This window comes from Thamnophis sirtalis, unplaced genomic scaffold, assembly GCF_051295495.1.
Source record: "Thamnophis sirtalis isolate CommonGarterSnake01/CBP01778 unplaced genomic scaffold, rThaSir2_p1.2 scaffold_1, whole genome shotgun sequence".
In the NCBI taxonomy this organism is placed as follows: domain Eukaryota; kingdom Metazoa; phylum Chordata; class Lepidosauria; order Squamata; family Natricidae; genus Thamnophis; species Thamnophis sirtalis.
The window spans coordinates 124,074,078-124,093,589 of record NW_028261381.1 but is presented as its reverse complement, the minus strand read 5'-3'; the positions used below and the strand labels follow the sequence as shown (position 1 = coordinate 124,093,589).

Here is a 19,512-nt window from a genome sequence, read left to right as displayed (position 1 = left end):
CTTCAGAATGCTGGTATTTTGTGAAACAGTATAGGTTTTTCAAACAGAAGAACTGTAGTTAAGAGAAGCCTCTGTCCTGTCTTCCAATGCATAAGCATAAATACGTTTTGGAAATTAGAGATCACATTTTTAATTCATTAAAGACTAAAGGTGTCCCACAAATGAACAGTGCAACTTTACTCTGTATTAAAATGCTCCTGAAATATACAGATAATATGTATAAATTGCTCAATATGTTGGTAGAAACCACCATAGAAAGTATTTCCTCAGCTAAGAAAAAAAATGAAAAAGTCCATCGAAGAATCTCATAATATTCAGATCCATGAGGTGTCAAAATATGGATATCGAATGCAACAGTGTCACCTACCAGGTAGAAGTACTTTCCATACTATAATCCACTTTTCTTATTGTATTTAGTAAGTATAATCTTTATTGTCATTGTATTTAAATACAATGAAATTGGTTATATTTATACCCTGAATTACCGTACTTTCCCCTCAAAAAATATGTCTTTGCTCATCTCTATAACTTTATGCCAGAAAACACTTTTAGACATGTCATTATTTCAGGAAAAAAATCTGTTTTATAACAAAAATATACTGTTCTATATTTTCTTATTTTACCTCATTTATATTTCATTCTTCCCTCAAGGAACTGAGCAAGCACATTTTAATCTCACAACATTTTAAGGCATTAGGTTAGGAAGACAGACTAGGATCTATCAATAGAACTACTTACAGAACTACAGTGGAAAAACAAAGAAGATTGTGCAATTTTAAAATCCATCTTCCTCATACCTATGGAGTGGAGTATATCTGTAGGTATCAAGCCAAACAACGAATTATTACTACTATCTCAAACAAGATCCAATCAAACTGGGTGCAGTCAACTGATTAATACATTTAACAAGATAATAAATCAGAACCCAAAAGTCTATGATTGTGACTTTTGACTAACAGCTCATTCACTTTAAAAGTCACTGAAATGGCAGCCTTTTTATGGTGATGGAGAGTGTTATCTAATTAATTAACTAATTAATTTTTAGTTTTAAATTGCCAAAGGAAGCATTCTAATGGGCCATGCTATTGTTTCAAGTTGCAAAGAAAGCCTTCATTTTTTCCTATGTTGTTAAACAGGTTTTTATTACAAGTGTTTCTCTCATGTCTTAACAATTAGTCTTTTTATAAATATCATTGTGGAATTTACCATAATTTTTGACATCAATAAAAGTCCTGAGTTCTAGACCCTATCAGTTTACCTTGCAAATCATTTTTGCAAATAGTGTGAACAAATGATTGGGACAAGAATGCTACTTTGGGAATAATAATGCCTATCAGTAGCAGTATAATAATACTTTCTATTTACATATTTTTCAAATTTATTTTGAATGATAAAAATTTAATTCTGAATAATTTAAGAATAAACCAATTTCCCCAGAAAATTCTACTACCTGGAAAAAGCTAAATAACATGAAAGAATTTTAAATAAACTTTCTGATTTATTAGATCAGATCTTAATATCAAATTCAACAATATTATAGGATTTAGTAGCTAGTAAAAATGCTTAGAATAGTAGCCAAAATGTAATAAATTAAGAGACGTAGGTTACAATCACATAGTTTAAGGTACACATGTTAGTATTAAGTATTATTTAGAATATGTTGTTGTTAGTTGCGAAGTCATGTCCAACCCATCGCGACCACACGGACGTTCTTCCAGGCCTTCCTGTCCTCTACCATACTCTGGAGTCCGTTTTCTGTCGTCCCCTTCTTTACAGGTTGTATATAATTATAGTACATATCTTGCAGAAAAAAATATAAAAATATCTATGATTTTAAAATAGCTGTCCTTTGTATAATAAATATTCTTATTAGAAGTGACTGAATTTTAATTTTTGATAGAATTTTGGTTAAACATATCAAAGGTATCTTTGTTATTTCTTCAACTGTTAGCTCCTTCCACATAAGTTTTAGAAATAAATACCAAGATGTTAAAAAGTTAATAGACAATCTGAAACGGGGGAGAGTGACTTTGGAGTCTGTGGCTATGTTTTAATTGATGTATTAAAATATTGCTATGAAATAATGAGTGTGAATGTAGTCATAATTAGCCTGATGTAACTTTGCACTGAGACATGGTTTGCTTAACAGGTTTAGTAAACAGACCACTTGGATGTATTTACATAAGATGTTAAACCAAGACTAACAACCCACATCAAGGTTAGTGCAATGTGTTACCCAGTAAGTATAAAATTGGGGAGAAAGTCCTACACATTAGGATAGTGATTCAGCAGATTAAGGACTTAGTCCTATTGTTACTTTTTAAAAACAAAAAGATATTTTTTTTCAAAAAAGAACATTTTAAGCATCTAAATATATTTACCAAGAAACTAACAAGCCAACCATTTTCTTGGGTATTAAGGTTAATGAACCGTGCATAAGTTAGGCCTCTAAAAGCCTCCACGCATGGCCCGGATCTTTTGGGCTGTTAATTTAAAAATGGAGGATGAGCACTTCATCTATTAATTAATAATGTAGCTCTCTGTCTTCCTGTGTGTCACAGGCTGGAAAGGCGGTGATCGGCCAATAATAATATAGGAGAAAGAAGTCGAAAGCTCCTCCCTGCTGCCTTCCTCGTTGAGAGAGCTGAAGTACATCAAAAACTTCCGTGGAGCCGGAAAAGAAACAGTAAAAGGATCGAAAAAGAGGGAGAGAGAGAAAAAAGGGGTGAGCCTCATTAATTATCAATCATGCCGGAGGGGCAATCGTATTACTAAATCAGGTAGGAGAAGGTGGTACATCTGTCCCCGGAGGGTCAATCTGCTCAAACAGACCGGCCGGGGGAGTCTGCCAAGGGCTCTTGTCCTGACAGGAGGAAGCTCGCCAAACCACCTCTCTCACCTGGAGGGGGAATCCCTCTTTCAACAACCAAAGGGAAGAGAAGGAGGAGGAGGGGGGCGAGTTCCCAAATGAGCCGGGCTGGAAAGGCGATAAACGACCAAAGACCACTTCGCGGTCGTTTTCGCGGGGGTGGGAAGGAAAAGAGGGACTTGGCCCAGTCTGCGCAGGTCAGGAGGAGGACAATCGCCGGCGTTGCTTTGGGGTGGGGGGAATCCCCGGGTCGAGAGAGCACGTTGTGGAAAGCGAGGAGGAGGAGGAGGAGGAGGGAGCCGGAGCCGCCGCCGCCGGTAGAGCCGCCGCCTGTTCGGCGTCATGGCCCCATTGTGAGGCGGCGCAGGGGAGGGGAAGCGGGGGAGGAAAGGAAGGATCCGCTCTCGCTCTCCCACACGCGCGCACGCACAACAGAACTCGCTCCGGACACATCGAGAAAGCAGCGTGTCAAACGCTCACAAAAGAGGCCGCCCCGGCGATCCCCACCACTCCGCCTCGGGCTCCTCGCCTTTCTTTACCGCCTGCCTCTCGCCTCCTTTTAGAAACGGGAGCCGGGGGATGCCGCTTCTACACCGAAAGCCCTTCGTGAGGGAGAAACCTCCGGCTGACCTCCGGCCCGATGAACACGTCTTCCACTGCAGGGTCACCAACGAGATCTTCAGGGACTACGAGTAAGAGACGGCCACCCCCCCCCCTTCCCCTCCCCTCCCCATGGGCTCTGGCGGGCTGGTTTGAACGGGACGCGCGGCTGCAAATGGCTGACACCCGGCCGGAGAAGGGAATCCCCTGTGAAGAAACGGGGAAACCCCTTGAGCTCCGGTCTTCCCCGAGCGGCAGTGGGAAAGGGAGGGCTGTTTGGGCAGGAGGACCTCCGGCCTCCAACTGACCCGTCCTTAAGCTCCCCCCACCCCCCGGGTACCCTTCCTCCTCAGGACGAGCGGGACTACGGGAAGTTTGTTATTCCGCCGGTCCGACCCTGGCTTTTCTGGGTATCCCGAACCCTCGTTGTGTGTTGGCGCGACTTGCACTAGGCCTTGGAGTAGCTTTGGGCGCGCGCGCGCGTATTTGTGCTTTTGCTTCTGTTTGTGGAAGTAACACGGCAAACTTGACTGAACTTGGGCGCGGAGAGAGAGAGAGAGAGAGAGAGAAGCAACGGCCAGCAGCCGGCGATGTAAGGCCGGATTTGGGTCGTCAGGCGCTGCTCGTAACCGCCTCATTGAGCATTGTTTTCCCAGCAGCTGGGCGTCCGAAAAACAAACGCGCCGCTGTGTCCGGCCCGTAAATGAAAGTCTTTGAGGTTTTAGCTCCAAACCCCACTAACAAGTGCTTTCCCTTTCCCCAATGGTCTTTGACGGCGCACGTTAGAGACCTCGTTTTTATCCCCTGAAGAAAAATCAAATACTTAAAAACCCGAAAGACTCGCACCCCAATTCATATGCCAACTACCCATCTTTAAAGAATGATCACCTCCCTTTGTCGCATTATAAATTTTTGGCAGGGTCCCATGGCTATTTGATCTTTGGAAGTGGAATCAACACGTGTTTTGACAAGGTAGTTTTGTGACAAGCCATTTTTCCCCCTTAAGAATTTGCAATATCTGACACACTTCAGTGAACTACTTTAGAAAAACCTAAATACTTTCATTCTATTTTTTCAGTAGTAGATGTTAAAAGCATGTATAATTTGTAATTTTAGTATTCTAAATGTTTATTCAAAAATGCTTTTCATCTTAAATCGACCTCAGGGGGCTGATGCATAATGTTATTGCCTCTCATTTTCTAAAAATCAAACTTGTTAGATTAGTATTTCAGCATTTAAAATATTTTGAGATGTCATCTTGAGAATGAAAAGTTAATTTTAAGCTAAATATACAAATATGAAAAATACTGAGCATGTTCCTTGAATTGGGAGATGCTATTATTTTATGTCTTTTATTAAGGATAATGTAAATAGTAACAATAGAACCCAGTTTTCATTCATAACCATTAAGTAACAGCTCAAGACAACTAACCTAGCATTGCCATAAAATGACATCTAAAATTATTGGGTGGACATAATTTCAAAAAAAACCTATTCTGAATGATAAAATATTTTTTTGTTTTTTAAAACATTTTTCCCATGTAAGGCTTGTGAAATAATCTAACTGCACTTAATTCATACATTTATATTAGCAATGGTTTTTTGAGGAAGAAATGCATGTAATGTTTAGAGAGCTTTTTCTTCAATATTAGGAAAGTATTGATAGATTTCCCATAGGACTTTTGGAGCAGAGTATGTAATTGGCAAAGTTGTTCATCCATTTAGATATGCTATCAGGAAAATTCCTATAGGATTTATCTGAATCTGTTAGCAACTAGATAAATATATATTAAAAAGGACATATATGATACGTTATGAAGAATGTGGTTATTTACGTAAACATTGCTTGTTTAAACTTGCCATACACAGAATTGTGTTAGTGAGTTCAGCTGCATACATATTTAATAAATAAATAAACTTTGCCATCTGAACTTTATTAGCAATGAAGCTTGGCTGAAGTAGCTGCATAAGATAAGGCTTCATTTTTCTTATTTATAAAAAGGTTTTGAACTTCCGTATAGCATTTGGTACCTTTTGGTAGAATCAGACTATTTTTGCATGTTTGATACAAGGGCTGAATCTTCCATGATTGTAACCAGTGGTTTCTAAGCTAGAGAATTCTGTTATGTAGCCATGTTTAGGCTGCTGAAGGCCACAGAATAAGTAGCCTTTAACTCTGAAAGTTAGTGGGAGGAAAGCTAGAGCTGAAACTCTTGGAGCATGGACCTTTGTCAAAGTTTGGACTTATTTAAACCACTGAGAACAAATCATCTGAAAACAAATCATCTGTGTGCGTATGCTTCACTCATGTCTGCAATAAAGAGTTTAACATAGCCAAGTCATGCCTGAATCTTCTGCCACCTAAGCCTGTTTCTGAATAGGGAGTCCAGAGAACTGCTGCTGACTTATCACAGTAACTGAATAAAGGAATAAGGAATTATAGGATATATGACCATCTCAAATCATATGATGCATTGATACTCCTTTGAGCCCTAGCATTATCTTGGTTTCTTTGAATGGTAGGGGTATAAGACTTTTTATATAGAAAAAAATCACGTTTTTTCTGGCTCTGTCTTGCTTTCTGTATATGTCTGTGTATGTGTGCATATGTGCGCACGTGTATAAAACATTTGTATAGCTGTCCATCTTAAAGCTAAATTCTATGCTGCTTACAATTAAAAAATAATGTATAAAACAATAAGCACACAAGAACCAGTAAAACCAAAACAGACAAACTTGGCACCACAACCACATTTTCTTGATGTCACTAACTACTTTCTTATCTCATCCTATCCAAATACTTGAGGGAAGAACCTCAAGTCTTAAGTGGCCTCCTGAAAGTTAAAAGAGTGGGGGCCTATTGGATCTCATGGGGGAGATTGTTCTATAGGGCAGGAGTTGCAGTGGAGAAAACAACTTCTGAAACCCCAAAGACAGCAAGATAAAGATCTGGAGCATGCCTACCCTTAACAGATACCCTTAAGGATTGGCAGATGACCCAAGCCATGAAGGAATCTAAACATAATAATCAGCATCTTGAATTGAAAATTGGAGGTAGTAAGCTTGTTTTCTTTGTCATGTAAGCAGATCGCTTAGGATCCATGCAGTTTGCTTATTTATTATCTTAATTTATATAACACTTATTCCTAGTCTGTAGATAGCTTATAGCAAAATCAGCAAAAAGCATCACACTAAAAATAATACAATTTGATAAAATCTCCATCCCTAAAATAATTTTTTAAAAATTAATTGACCCCAGCCTTAAAGACTTCGAATGTAGTTTGGCTGCTCCCACTAAAAAGTAACTTCTGCTCTAAAGAATCATTGAATACAGTAGTCTTCAGTGCTTTTTAAAACCTCAATAAATGGGGCAGTTGATTCTATAGCATGGTGGCTACCATGGAGAATGCTTTTTTCTGGCGCTCTCTCTCTCTCTCTCTTGATTTCTTGCAGGAAAGAGATCTCCTAGCTGATCTTGGTATGTATAGAATAGATATCTACCTAAAAATCTCTGTAAAAATGAACTTTAAATCCAAATCAAATGATTAAAATTATAATTGAATTATAATTATTTTAATGAATGCTGTTGGACAGGTAATTTTTGTAGATACATACTAGGTCAGTTAATGGAAAAAGCTACCTGTAGGATTTAAACATGGATAAGCAATACCACCATGTATTTTGTAAAGATCTGGCTAAATGAAATAGCTAATATAAATGTTTCTCAAGGTTTTTTAGATTTGGGTCTTCCATATAATATTAGGTACACTAATGATTTAATAACATATGGTACTTATTTCCACAAATGCATCCTATTCAATTGCTTTTCAATTTAAAACGAATGTATCTGAGATAAGAGGTTTATATCAAGAATTTGGTGGTTTCCTGAAGAAGCCAGAATGATTCTATGGAAGATATTGGAGATGACAAGTTTGAGGCAACTTGTCTATAATCTATAATAATTTCCAGAACAACAATCTATAATAATTTCCAGAACAAGCTTGCTTCTGTTCCAAAACAATTATCAAACCCATCTACTCAACCAGGAATCCATAAAATTATATTTTCATTCTGGATTGGATGATGGTGTTGGGAAATTTGAAATTAACTTTCCTCTATAGATTATTTCTATTTTTGTTATGTCATTTAATATCTATAGCCGAATCTTGTCAGAATAATCTGTTCCAAGAAATTAATAAATCCAGATTGTTCCTTAATAACTCTTGATTTGCCACTTAATAGGAAAATGGTCTCTATGCAAATGATATCATTATTCTTAAATGTGTCTCATCCTAGCAGTTTCCCCACCTAGAAATTGGTTCCTAATCTGCATTACTGTACCATGCTAATATTCTGCTCTCCATTGAATCATTTAGATTTACTTTTAATAAGAAAGGATAAGATGATTCCCTATACTGTATAACTCAATCATACTTTGAATGTGAGTTTTATTTGGATTTTTTTCATAATTGTAACAGCCAGACTTTAGAAGGGAAATCTAAGAAGGCTCCCCCCCTCCCCCAGCTGACAACTTTCCAATGTTAGGTGAAAATGTTTCACTCCTGGGAGGCATTTAACCTGCTGTGGAATTATTACATTAATTATCCTGGTTTATTTCTTTCTGAATATAATTTTGTTCATATTTTCTGTATTGCTTATTGGTGATTTCTATGTTGATTTTTTTTCCTGGTAAAAAGGTTACAGATAAATGATTGAATAGAAATATATATGGGAAAAGTATAATAATACTGGTAATCTTAGGAAAATACTGGGCAGCATATGTATATCATGTGGATATTCATTGAGTCAAGATAAGCCTAATGTGATAAGTATCTAATTCCATGTTCAGGCAAAGTTGGAAGTTTAGACAGATAAAATTTTGATTAATTCATTGGCTTCAAATTATTTATATTATGTAAAATTATGAAAGTTGAAAGCTCAAGTTGAAGTATTTCAATCGCATCAATAAAATACAGTGATTCTAAAATACTATTTTTTAAATCAGACGGTGCTTTCATTATTAACTATTCAATTGAATGCAAATATTTGACAATAATTGGTGTGTGTGTGTGTATTTGTTTGTTTGTTTATAGGCAAAATAAGCTCATATCTGTCCAACTATTCCATGGTATTATTTGGTCTCCATCTTTTAGTTTTCTATTGATTAACTGAATCACTAAAATTTCCATATTAAGTCATCAGTATCTAATCAAATATTTATTTTTGAAAAATTGTTAAGGGCTATTATGCCAATCAGGGAAATTGAAACATTTCAATATCCCATTATAAAAAAATGTTAGAAGTTTTAATAATAGTCCTACCTGTGCCTCTCCTCTCCCCACCCCATGTGAAATATTCTCATTTGCTCATTTGTTTTCAGAGAAGAAAGCAGGAAGAGGAAGTGTCCTCTTAGCTTTAAGAGTAAAGATATAAAAGGAACAAGCCAGAAAGAAAAATGTTCTAGGGGAGGGAGAAAAAGTGTTAGAATAAAAGTATTGTTAAATTACCTTTAATTAGTTTTATTGTAATTTCTTTGTTTTGATTGTTGTGAGTTTCCCATAGTTGTTTAGAGATTTAGAGATTTATTAATATTTGTAGGCCGCCCTTTTCCCTGAGGGGACTCAGGGCGGCTCACATAAAACCAGGGGGGGGGGGGAAATACAGACATTGACATAGAAACATATAGTAAAATAGTAAGCAACATACATTCATCATTCGGGCGGGGCGGCTATCCTTGTCCCCAGGCCTGACGGGCTAGCCAGTTCTTAAGGGCTGTGCGGAAGGCCTGGACGGTGGAGAGGGTACGAATCTCCACGGGGAGCTCGTTCCAAAGGGTCGGGGCTACTACTGAGAAGGTTGTTGCCATTTAAACAACACATAGGCTTAATAATAAAACTCTCCAAATTGGTGAATAACATAGTCATGATAAAAAGTTTCTAAGATGGATACTTCTGCCACCTTGCGCCATTCTCCAATATGTAGAAGTCTTTGGGGAATGGAGTAATTGCCCCCTGCAGCCCAGCGCTCTCCAGGATCTGCTGCAGACCACTTATCTTCAGGCAGTGTTCTCTTTCCGTTGGCAGGCCCCTGCAACCTACACAAGATTGCTCTGGGTTGAAGTGGCTTCAGAGAATGTTCTTCTGCAGCCTCCAAAATCTCTGCAAATGCACTCCTTATTCTCATGTGATTTACTGAGACACTGGAGGCCATGAAAGAATATACCCCATTCTTATATGGCCTCTGCAACCTATGAAAAACACACAAGAACAGGTGTGCTTTGAAGAATATGGGTAGTTCTCAATGTCTACCTGTATAATCACAATTGAGCCCAAAATTTGAGTTGCTAAGTGAAATATTTGTTAAGTGAATTTTGCCCCATTTTATGACTTTTCTTGCCACAGTTGTTAAGTGAATCATTACAGTTGGTAAATTAGTAACACGGTTGTTAAGTGAAACTGGCTTCCCCATTAACTCTGCTTGTCAGAAGGTCGCAAAAGGTTATTACATGACACCAGGACACTGCAACCGTCACAAATATGAGTCAATCACCAAGCATCTGAATTTTGATCATGTGACCATGGGGATGCTGTAATGGTTGTAAGTTTAAAAACCAGCCTTAATTTACTTTTTCAGTGAAGTAACTTTGAATGGTCACTAAATGAACTATTGTAAGTCGAGGACTACCTGCTGTTGTTGTCAGGCATTGGTGAACACTGACATCTCACCCAAAGGCATATCACCTTTGACATACATGTCATAGGTTCACCATCATTGATACATCTTCATGATATTGAAAAACAGTTGTTTGGGGGATTTAAGAATTTAGGCTGAGATTAAATCTATTTTAGAATTAATGTAGTTGTTATAGATTTATTGCACAATGCTCTTTAAGATGGGGCTTCTGTTTTTGAGGATGCTGAGGCCACAATCCAAAACTAAAACCTAATTAGATAGTAAATGTACAAGTGCAATCAGATCCTGATTGAGGTATTGTGAAACTTTCAGAGACCTGCTGTGAGAAGTTTGTCATGTATTTTGAAAACAAAGGTACCTACTTCAAAACCATGATGTTCTAATCTGATTGTGTAGAATCAATTGATCAGGCGATTACAGGAATGTTTGGAGAAACAAAGTTAACTACTAGCTTATTTGATCTTTGTTCATCATAGGCCTTTAGCTCTCTAAAATTAATCGATCAAATGCATTTAGAAAATAATGCTTATACTTTTACAACTAAAAATATATTGCTATGTTGTTTGTGTTTTTGTTTTGTATTTGTTTTTGTATTTTTTTCTTGTTCTTTTTAAACTTGAAAATGGTTAATAAAAACTATTCTAAAACAAAAAGAAAATAATGCTTAAATTACAAGAGAGCTATTCCCACTGCCTTGAAAATTTCTTTTGCTATATGAGAACTTTATAACTGTTAACTGATTTTTTTTTCTTTTTTGGGCGGAGTCTTAGAGAAGTAGTGGTTCAGTTCTGAGAGTTTCAGTGATTCAGCATTAGGCAGATTATCTTGGTTGAGTTGTGCAACATTTCACAGGGAAATTGCATGTACAGCCTTTTATAGTTATTGCTTTGGGTATCAATAGTTTGGGGTTACTTGCCATTTAGCAATGTTTGGGTGATGGGATAGCAGGACTTTAAAAGAGTTTTAATTATATCTTGGTGAACAGTAACTTGTATTTTATCTTTAATTTTTGCTGGTTTTGTTTTTGCAGTGAATTTTTTGAAAGAACAATTCTTTGTAATAGTCTTGTCTGGAGTTGTGCAATCACAGGCAAATCTGGACTTACCTATCAAGAAGCACTAGAATCGGAAAGGAAAGCCAGACAAAATATCCAAAACTTTCCAGAACCTCTCATTGTTCCAGTCTTATACCTAGTTACCCTCACTCAGCGTTCACGACTTCATGAAGTTTGTGATGATATCTTTGCTTATATCAAAAACCGTTATTTTGTGGGAGAACTTGTTGAAGTACTTAGGAATAATGGTGAAAGGTAAGCATGTCATTTGTGCTACTCTGAAAATATGTCTGTCTGTCTGTCTGTCTGTATGTATGTATGTATGTATAGTTTTTAATAAGTAAAAAAAAAGCTGAGGCCGACTATTGATTTAAGTACTTTTCATTTCTTAAATTGCTACAGGGTGAGTTTAAACACAAAAGATTGTATGACCATTTTTGATGGTGGTTTCATTGGAAAGAGTTTGATCGTTTGTGTATCAGTTATACAAATATTCTGTTTGTATAGAATAAATGAATTACATATCTAAACCAGGTTACACTATGTTACACTATGTGCAGTTGCAGGGCTATATAGGTAGTCCTTGCAGAACATTAATAAGGGGAACTTACAATGGGTCCTTGCAGTTGTGACTGTTGCAATGCCCCATGATCATATGATTATAGTTTATGCACTTGTGAGTCAGTTACAACATTGTAGCACCTTTTGGTCACACGATCCTCATTTGCAATGCTTCTGACAAGCAAAGTCAATGGGGAAGCTGATGAAAGTCACAAATGGTGATCGTGTGACATTGGGATACTGTAACAGTGACCTAATTATGGCAACTGAGACTTCCATAACTGCCATTGTAAGTTGGTTTCATGTGACATTATGCCTTACAACTGCATTGCTTAGTGCCAGAATTTCCAGTCACAGCTACTGTCAGTAAGTGAGAACTACCTGAATCAATATTTTAGTGGTAGTTTCTATAGACTGTTTGTTTGTTAGAATTATTTAGTTAAAAATACTAATTTTAATAAATATATTAGAAATAATAATACCAATTCTGTTTAATTTAAATATAAATTTAGTCACTATCTTGCAGCTACCAGTTTATTTTCTGTTATCATTCTTATACACCAAAGGACTAATGTGGCATTCTCTTGAATATGGTATTTATGTTTTTGTGTTCTGTTCCCAACTGCGTGGAGTCTGTTGCTTTTTTATCTTCACTCTCCTTATTACAATTGGAAAATTTAAAGAATGCAATAGATTTTAACTATCTTGTTCACTCTGTGGACTAATTTATGCCTCTTTTTCTTAATGGGATATTGTCTGTTAATTCTATCTCTCATTATGCTAATCAAATTATTCCTGTTACCAGAATTTGGAGATGCAGTTATGATACCCCATGGTTTATATCATGAACTTAAGGTCTATATTTCAGCAATTAGAAATAAACACAATAACCTGCTGATCAAATCAAAATTTATCATTCAATATCTAATAATGACAGCAAAGTTTTTCTATGATTCATAACAGATCCGCCATAATCAGGATATTTAATCTATTGATAGAGAAGCCATTTAGAAATTCACTGACATTAGCCATGACTTGTTGGGTCACTGTTTCAAAAGTCCTTTCTCAAACAGAGAAACAAAATTACCACGGGTGGGCAAAATATTCACCAGGAGCAATTTCCGATTTCTTGTCAGCATACACATAGAATTTCCTTGTGGAGAACTGACAGTGAATGTTGGAATTCTTTGTTCCTCCCTTTCTCCCTTTTTTCCTCTCTTGCTTCCTTCCCTGTCTCCCTTTTTTCTTCCTGCCTCCCTTTCTGCCTTTCTTCCTCTCTTCTTCCCCTCACCCTCCCTTCTCTTTCCTTCCCTCCCTCCCTTTTCCTTCCTTCCTCCTTTCCTTCCTGTGAATGTTCTCTGTCACCATTTTTCTTGAAACAGGCAGTACTTTGTTAATACAGGATAACAATTAATTGTCTCTGATCTGCAAGAAGATAGATCTCTTCTAATTGAATATTCTTCTTTTATTTTCCAGATTGCACTGTAAAATTTTGGAAATCAAGCCACCAGTACATCAGAATGGAATGGCCAATGGCCATGCCAAAGGTGTTGATGGAGTCACCATTATCATTAGCGATAGTGATGATTCAGATTTAGATACCAGTTCTGCACAAAATGGGTAAAACTTGTTTTATATTCAGAAGATATGAACATAGTTAAAAGGGCTACAACTAAACTACACTAACCACTATTTTTTTTAAAGAAAACATCATATAACTCTATATACATATCACAATGTTTCAAAAGAAATGTGATTTTAATTAGTATTTCAAAGCTTAAAAATAGTGCAATATATAGCAATAGCAATAGCAGTAGACTTATATACCGCTTCATAGGCCTTTCAGGCCTCTCTAAGCGGTTTACAGAGAGTCAGCATATTGCCCCCAACAATCTGGGTCCTCATTTTACCCACCTCGGAAGGATGGAAGGCTGAGTCAACCCTGAGCCGGTGAGATTTGAACCGCTGACCTGCTGATCTAGCAGTAGCCTGCAGTGCTGCATTTAAAATAAGATAGCAAAATAAGATAGCAAAATAAGATAGCAAAGCATTTAGACTTCTACACTGCATTACAGTGCTTTACAGCCCTCTCTAAGTAGTTTATAGAGTCAGCATATTATCCCCCAACAGTCTGGGTCCTCATTTTACTGACCTCAGAAGGATGGAAGGCTGAGTTAACCTTCAGCCTAGTGAGATTCTAACTGCCAGCAGTCTGCAGAAGTAGTCTTCAGTACTGCAGCCGACAATCAGCAAAAGTAGCTTGCAAGTACTGTATTCTGACCACTGTGCCACCACAACTCATATATTAAAAATTCCCAAAAGAACTCTCCAAATGAAAAAAATGGAAAGAACTCAAACATACACTTACAGGGTACATTTGTACATACATGCAGCACACATATATAGACAATGTGGTTTTAAATCTATCAAATCTTGTCCATATGGAATTGTCTTGAACACTTTTTCCATTTTGTCAGTTAAAAAAAAGTGTAAGAACAGAATATATATATTTTCAATCCAGGAATTTAAATCTAGGTTAGTAGCTTCTTTCTAACAAAACAAAATAATTTTTGCCTGTGCTTCAACTTGATAAATTCAAAAATACTTCCTAAGATGATATATTTAAAGTTGTCACTATTTTATTTATTTATATGTGCAATTTATCTATGACCTGAAATTAACTAGACTCTAAGCTTACGGAATGTACAGTATCAAGCACATACAAAATAAATTAGAAATGTATGTATTTGATGTCAGCATTTTCTGACTGAAGACTGACTATGGACAGCTTTGTAATGATGCTATATTACAAAAACAAGATTTAAAAACCAATGCACAGTAACTAATGAACAAGATAGGGAATGTCACTAAATAACATAGAAAAACATAAACACATCCAAGGGGGCCCATCTACCCTAGTTCATGGCTTGGGAGAAGGTGATCCAGAACACCATCAAGGTTGGAGCCATATTGGGCAGAATCTAATTACAGTAGTTGTGCTTCGTAGGTCAAAATAGATGATACTATTGAATACAAGATGTCTCACTTCATTGAGCTTTTACTGCCCATGCAGAAACCAGAAGAGAAAGACAGTCCCTGAGGCAGTTCTGACCCTATGTCATATAGATCGTTATAGGGGATAACCAGCACTTTGGATAGCTCATGGAAGCGTATTGGCAACCAGTGTAGCTTGTGAAGTGGGTATAATGTGGGTATACTGAGGCCTACTCCCACTGCCTGCATGCTTAGTTGCAATATAATTACATTCTGGGCAAGTTAAAGTTTCTGACTGGACTCAAGGGCAGCCCATGTATGATACATTGCAGTAGTTGAATCATGAGATTAAAAGGGTGTGAATGTCTCTCTGAAAAAGCAACCATGTACCAGATGGAAATGTGCAATTATCTAACTAATAATTTATTCATTGCATATTTAATTGTAGGTGTATAATTCAGTATCAAATTCAAACTTCTAAACTTTATTGTTTTTTCCTGGGAAAGTTGATATTCAAAAGTTAATGGGCAATTTATGTTATATGTTTCTGTTTGTATTTTGTGGAACAAACATGTAATGGACATGGTTTGCTTTGCTATGTTTGTATAGAACACAAGCAAATACATACAGTTTAACCTTGTTCTTGACTGAAATGTTAATTTCACATGACTGAGAATATGCTTTTATGATTTTTTTGTCTCAAAAATTTAAAATAATTTACAATGTAAATAGTAATGGTTTTAATTTTTAGGAATGAAAAAGCCATAACTGATCCTTTTTTGTACAAGTATAAAGTGAAGCCTTTAAAGAAACAACTATATGAGTCTGTTACAGTGAAAGCATCACAGATATGGTAAGCTATACTGGTTATTACCTATGGTTGCAATCCAGCTGGCAGAAATGAGAAGAGGACAAGGCACATCCTCTTTAAAGATGCCATTTTCTCTATTATAGCTCTTTTTAAAGAAACTTTGAAAGACACCTTGTAGAAAAAGGGAACAAGCTTAGTCTTCTTCCCTCTTCTTGTACTGAATCAAAATCTGACCATAAATTATTGGTAACAAAATATTTCAAATATTAATTCTCTTAAAAATTATTGAAAGGCAAACTTCCAGTCTTCAGCATGTCTTATATTTCCAAATATTTTTTCTGGCTGCCAAATGAATTCACGTATATTCTTAAAAATAAAAATGAATGGTGATTCTACACCAATTATTTTTAATATAAAGTATGGTTCAAAAAATGACAATAAGCTATGTATGTTTGCGTATAAGAGAAAGAGAGAGTGAGTTAAAAAGAGAGAATGATCATCATAAAGAGATTAAAGAAGACACATGTTTTAGGAAATTGTTTTTTAACTGCCATCCTACCCTTCCTAATTAATGGGCGGTTATCTTATGAATCTATGATAGGTCCTTAAACTTTAGAATATATACACTGACTCAAAAGGCATAGAATTCATGGACAGTATTGCTATTCTATGATTGCAATTTTAATGAAAAAAGAACAAAAGTTCTGTATATTTTTGTTAAAAAACATAATGGTTATTTTTTTATAAATTAAAATTGTCAGAAGTTATTTATACTGTATAAATACTGTATATTAATTTCATTGTTAATGGTAAAACTTAACAATTCTTTTTTTTCACAGCCGAAGAAGGCATATTTTTTCTTATGACAGACTAAAGCTTTTTTTAAAGCAACACTGTGAATCACATGATGGCATTATTAAAATTAAGGTAATCAAAGCAATTGAACTTTTAAGATAGTGAATGAAAATATATGCCATATAATTACAGTGAATTTATCTCAAACTGAACATCTGTTTTGAATATGCTTGCCTATATTAAATTGGATAATCTTAGTAAAAGAATGATCTTATATTGTCCGTAAAATGATATTTGTTTGTTAGGAAGTATTTAGCTCTTAATAGGCTTTATTTACGACATTACAATGAAGACTGTCCTTTATCAACTACCTATGAAGTTGATAAACTCTATGCAGTTTTACTTTTGTCCATGAATCTTGGTATATTATAATTGTTTTTTATTTTTATATGACAGTTTATTTGATATTTTAAGATTATCAAATACACTCATAAAGATTTTAACATTTCCTTGGAGTTATGCCTAGATTTTTATTGTCTCAGATAAAGCATTATTTCTCTGTGTCTTTGCTACAACAGATTGTTAGCAATAATAAATGTTAATGCATAATAAAAAAATACTTTGGTAGATGAATGATAATTACCTTTCATATCTAGTGTTTTTAATGTTATACATATTGGATTTCATAATTTACAGTATAGATTTAAGACATTGGTATATATTATCCTTTCCAAAGGTAATCAATCAATCTGACAAGCAAGCCTTTTCACTTCAGTACTATTTATTCAAGAATAGCTATGTTTAGTTTAAATAATCATCATAAGGTTACCTATTGACTTCCAAAACAAAAAGATAATATTTTTAAAGAGTGACCAAAATATCATAGGAATTGCATTCTGAGTTAACTATGAGATTTTTATATGTTGATCTATATAATTTTTTAATGTATTTGGGCATGATATCACATGATTGCTACTTTAAAAAGTTGATCAATGCTATAGAAAAATAAAAAAGAGGGAAGAAATTTTATTGTTGTTCCAAATATAGCTAGTTCTTGACTTACAACCACAATAGAGACTGGAATTTTAGTCCTTTATTGCAGTTGTATGTCAAGATACCTATGTTATCAGACTCAGTTTTTTGTCAATTTTTTCAGTGGTTAAGCAAATCCTATAGTGAGTCCAAATCATGCAATTCTTAAGTGAATCACATAGTCATTAAACAAATCCATTTAGACAAATAGGCATTTTTTTGCAGAAACTGAAGGCAAATCTATCTAATGATGTGCCAACCAGATGCCACTACCAGTCATAAATGCAAGCCTGTTGCCAAACACCCAAAATGTGGTTATGTCATCATGGGGGATGTGCAGCATAACATTTTATGATGGCTGGAAGTCCTTTATTGGCTGTTAAGCACCCTTTCTGGGGCCATTGTAACTTAAAATGAATGTTAAATACCAGACATAAGTCAAGGACTATCTGTAATTGATTTTTCTATTTGACCTCTGAAGAAAGGGTAGTTTAACCTTATTTGTCCATACAAATAAAGACTATTTGGAATAGGCAAACGATGTTTGTTCTCCCTTCTTGATTCTTCAGGATAGCTGTGATTCTTGTATTTGGTTTGTCCCCAGTTGCAGGCACTTCATTCCAATGGTGTGAAGTAGAAAAAAAAGTTGATTTCTAGTCCTAAAACATTCAATGATTTATCACTTGTACATAACATATCTGTTGACTCTTGTTTCCTCACATTTCTTTCCCAAGGCAATATCAATTGCAAAATACAAGATAGCAGAACAGACTTTTTTCTGTCTCTTTCCTGATAATCCACCCACCTTTATGTTCAGTTCTTCAAGTAAACAAAAAAGATCTTCAAAGCAGACATCTGATGATCATGTAAGTCAGACAATAACCTTCTGCAACTATTCATCTATCAGTAAGCAGGCTATAATGCATTCAGTTTTGATGGGCTTATAAAGGGATGCTGGCAGTATAATTTATTTACATGGTCATCCTCAAATCTACATTAAAAATCTCCTCAAAATTAATAAAATAAATACATAATATAACTAATATCTATTAACTTTCCTACAAATTTCATTCTATTCCAGCCATTCCCAACCTGGTTCCCTTAAAATATATTTGATTACAACTTCTGTCAATTTCAGTCACTGTGCATGATGGTCGTGAGAGATTATTATAGAGGCTTTATTGAAACACAGCTGGAGTGTATTAGGTTAGGGAATGTCCAGTACCACCAACTCTGAATTTCATATGTACAATTCCCTGTACTTAAAACACAATTGGTACAAGGTGTTCTATTGCTGGTAGAGTACTCCAGTCTTGATTGCTAAAATTAGTAATTTTCCTTTTCCACGATATGCTGGAAATGTAATGGACAGATTGGAACCTTCTTCCATTTGTGGTAGCAATACTGAAAAATTCAAAAATACTGTAAAATAAAATGTGAAAGATCTATCCCATTTTGTTTTGAGATATTTTTATTAAATTTCATTAAACTATATATATTTTATTCAAAATAAACTGGAATGGCATATGTTGCATGCATGGATTTTATATGTTCTTCATTGGAAAGATATTTAATCCCCTATGTGGTAGAATGGCTTACCAAATTGTGGGACTAAGCTTCAATGTTTAAATAACCTTTTTTAAATATGAAAAGTTAATCTGATGCAGAATTCAGTTCTCTTTAGAAATCATTTTTACATTACATTTATATATGGAACTGTGCCAAATCCAAAATTTAATTTTAGAAATTATATTTTAATTTGACATATAATCTACATATAATTTACAGTATTTTCTCAATGTATTGATAATTTCTACACTTTTTTTTCTTTTTCCTATTGATTCCAGTTGTGTTAATCAAGAATTTTTAAGGTTTAATAGAGACGTATGTGATTAGTAATGAGATATGGAATGCCTTATAGTATTTTAAGCTTTTAAGAATATATTAGAATATATCATCCATGTTATACTTTAGATTTGTTGGTTTTCCAACTGAATTTTATTGTTCATTTTGAGGTTCTTTAATAAAATGTGCTATCTATTTTTATATGATTTTAAATTTGTATTGATATTTTTTCATTTAATCTTTGAAATTGAGGAGAAG

At 35.2% G+C, this 19,512-nt stretch overlaps 1 protein-coding gene across 1 annotated transcript in view; it reads left to right on the top strand.

Moving 5' to 3' along the window:
- Positions 1-3,273: 3,273 nt before the first annotated feature.
- The window catches only part of BAZ1A (bromodomain adjacent to zinc finger domain 1A), a 50,173-nt gene continuing 33,934 nt past the window's right edge, over positions 3,274-19,512 (top strand). Inside the window, exons 1-6 of the mRNA XM_014072816.2 lie at positions 3,274-3,561; positions 11,193-11,471; positions 13,254-13,397; positions 15,523-15,624; positions 16,422-16,509; positions 18,144-18,275. Coding sequence (XP_013928291.2) covers positions 3,449-3,561; positions 11,193-11,471; positions 13,254-13,397; positions 15,523-15,624; positions 16,422-16,509; positions 18,144-18,275 — 858 coding nt within the window. The 5' untranslated portion in view covers positions 3,274-3,448. The remainder of the gene's footprint in view (positions 3,562-11,192; positions 11,472-13,253; positions 13,398-15,522; positions 15,625-16,421; positions 16,510-18,143; positions 18,276-19,512) is intronic.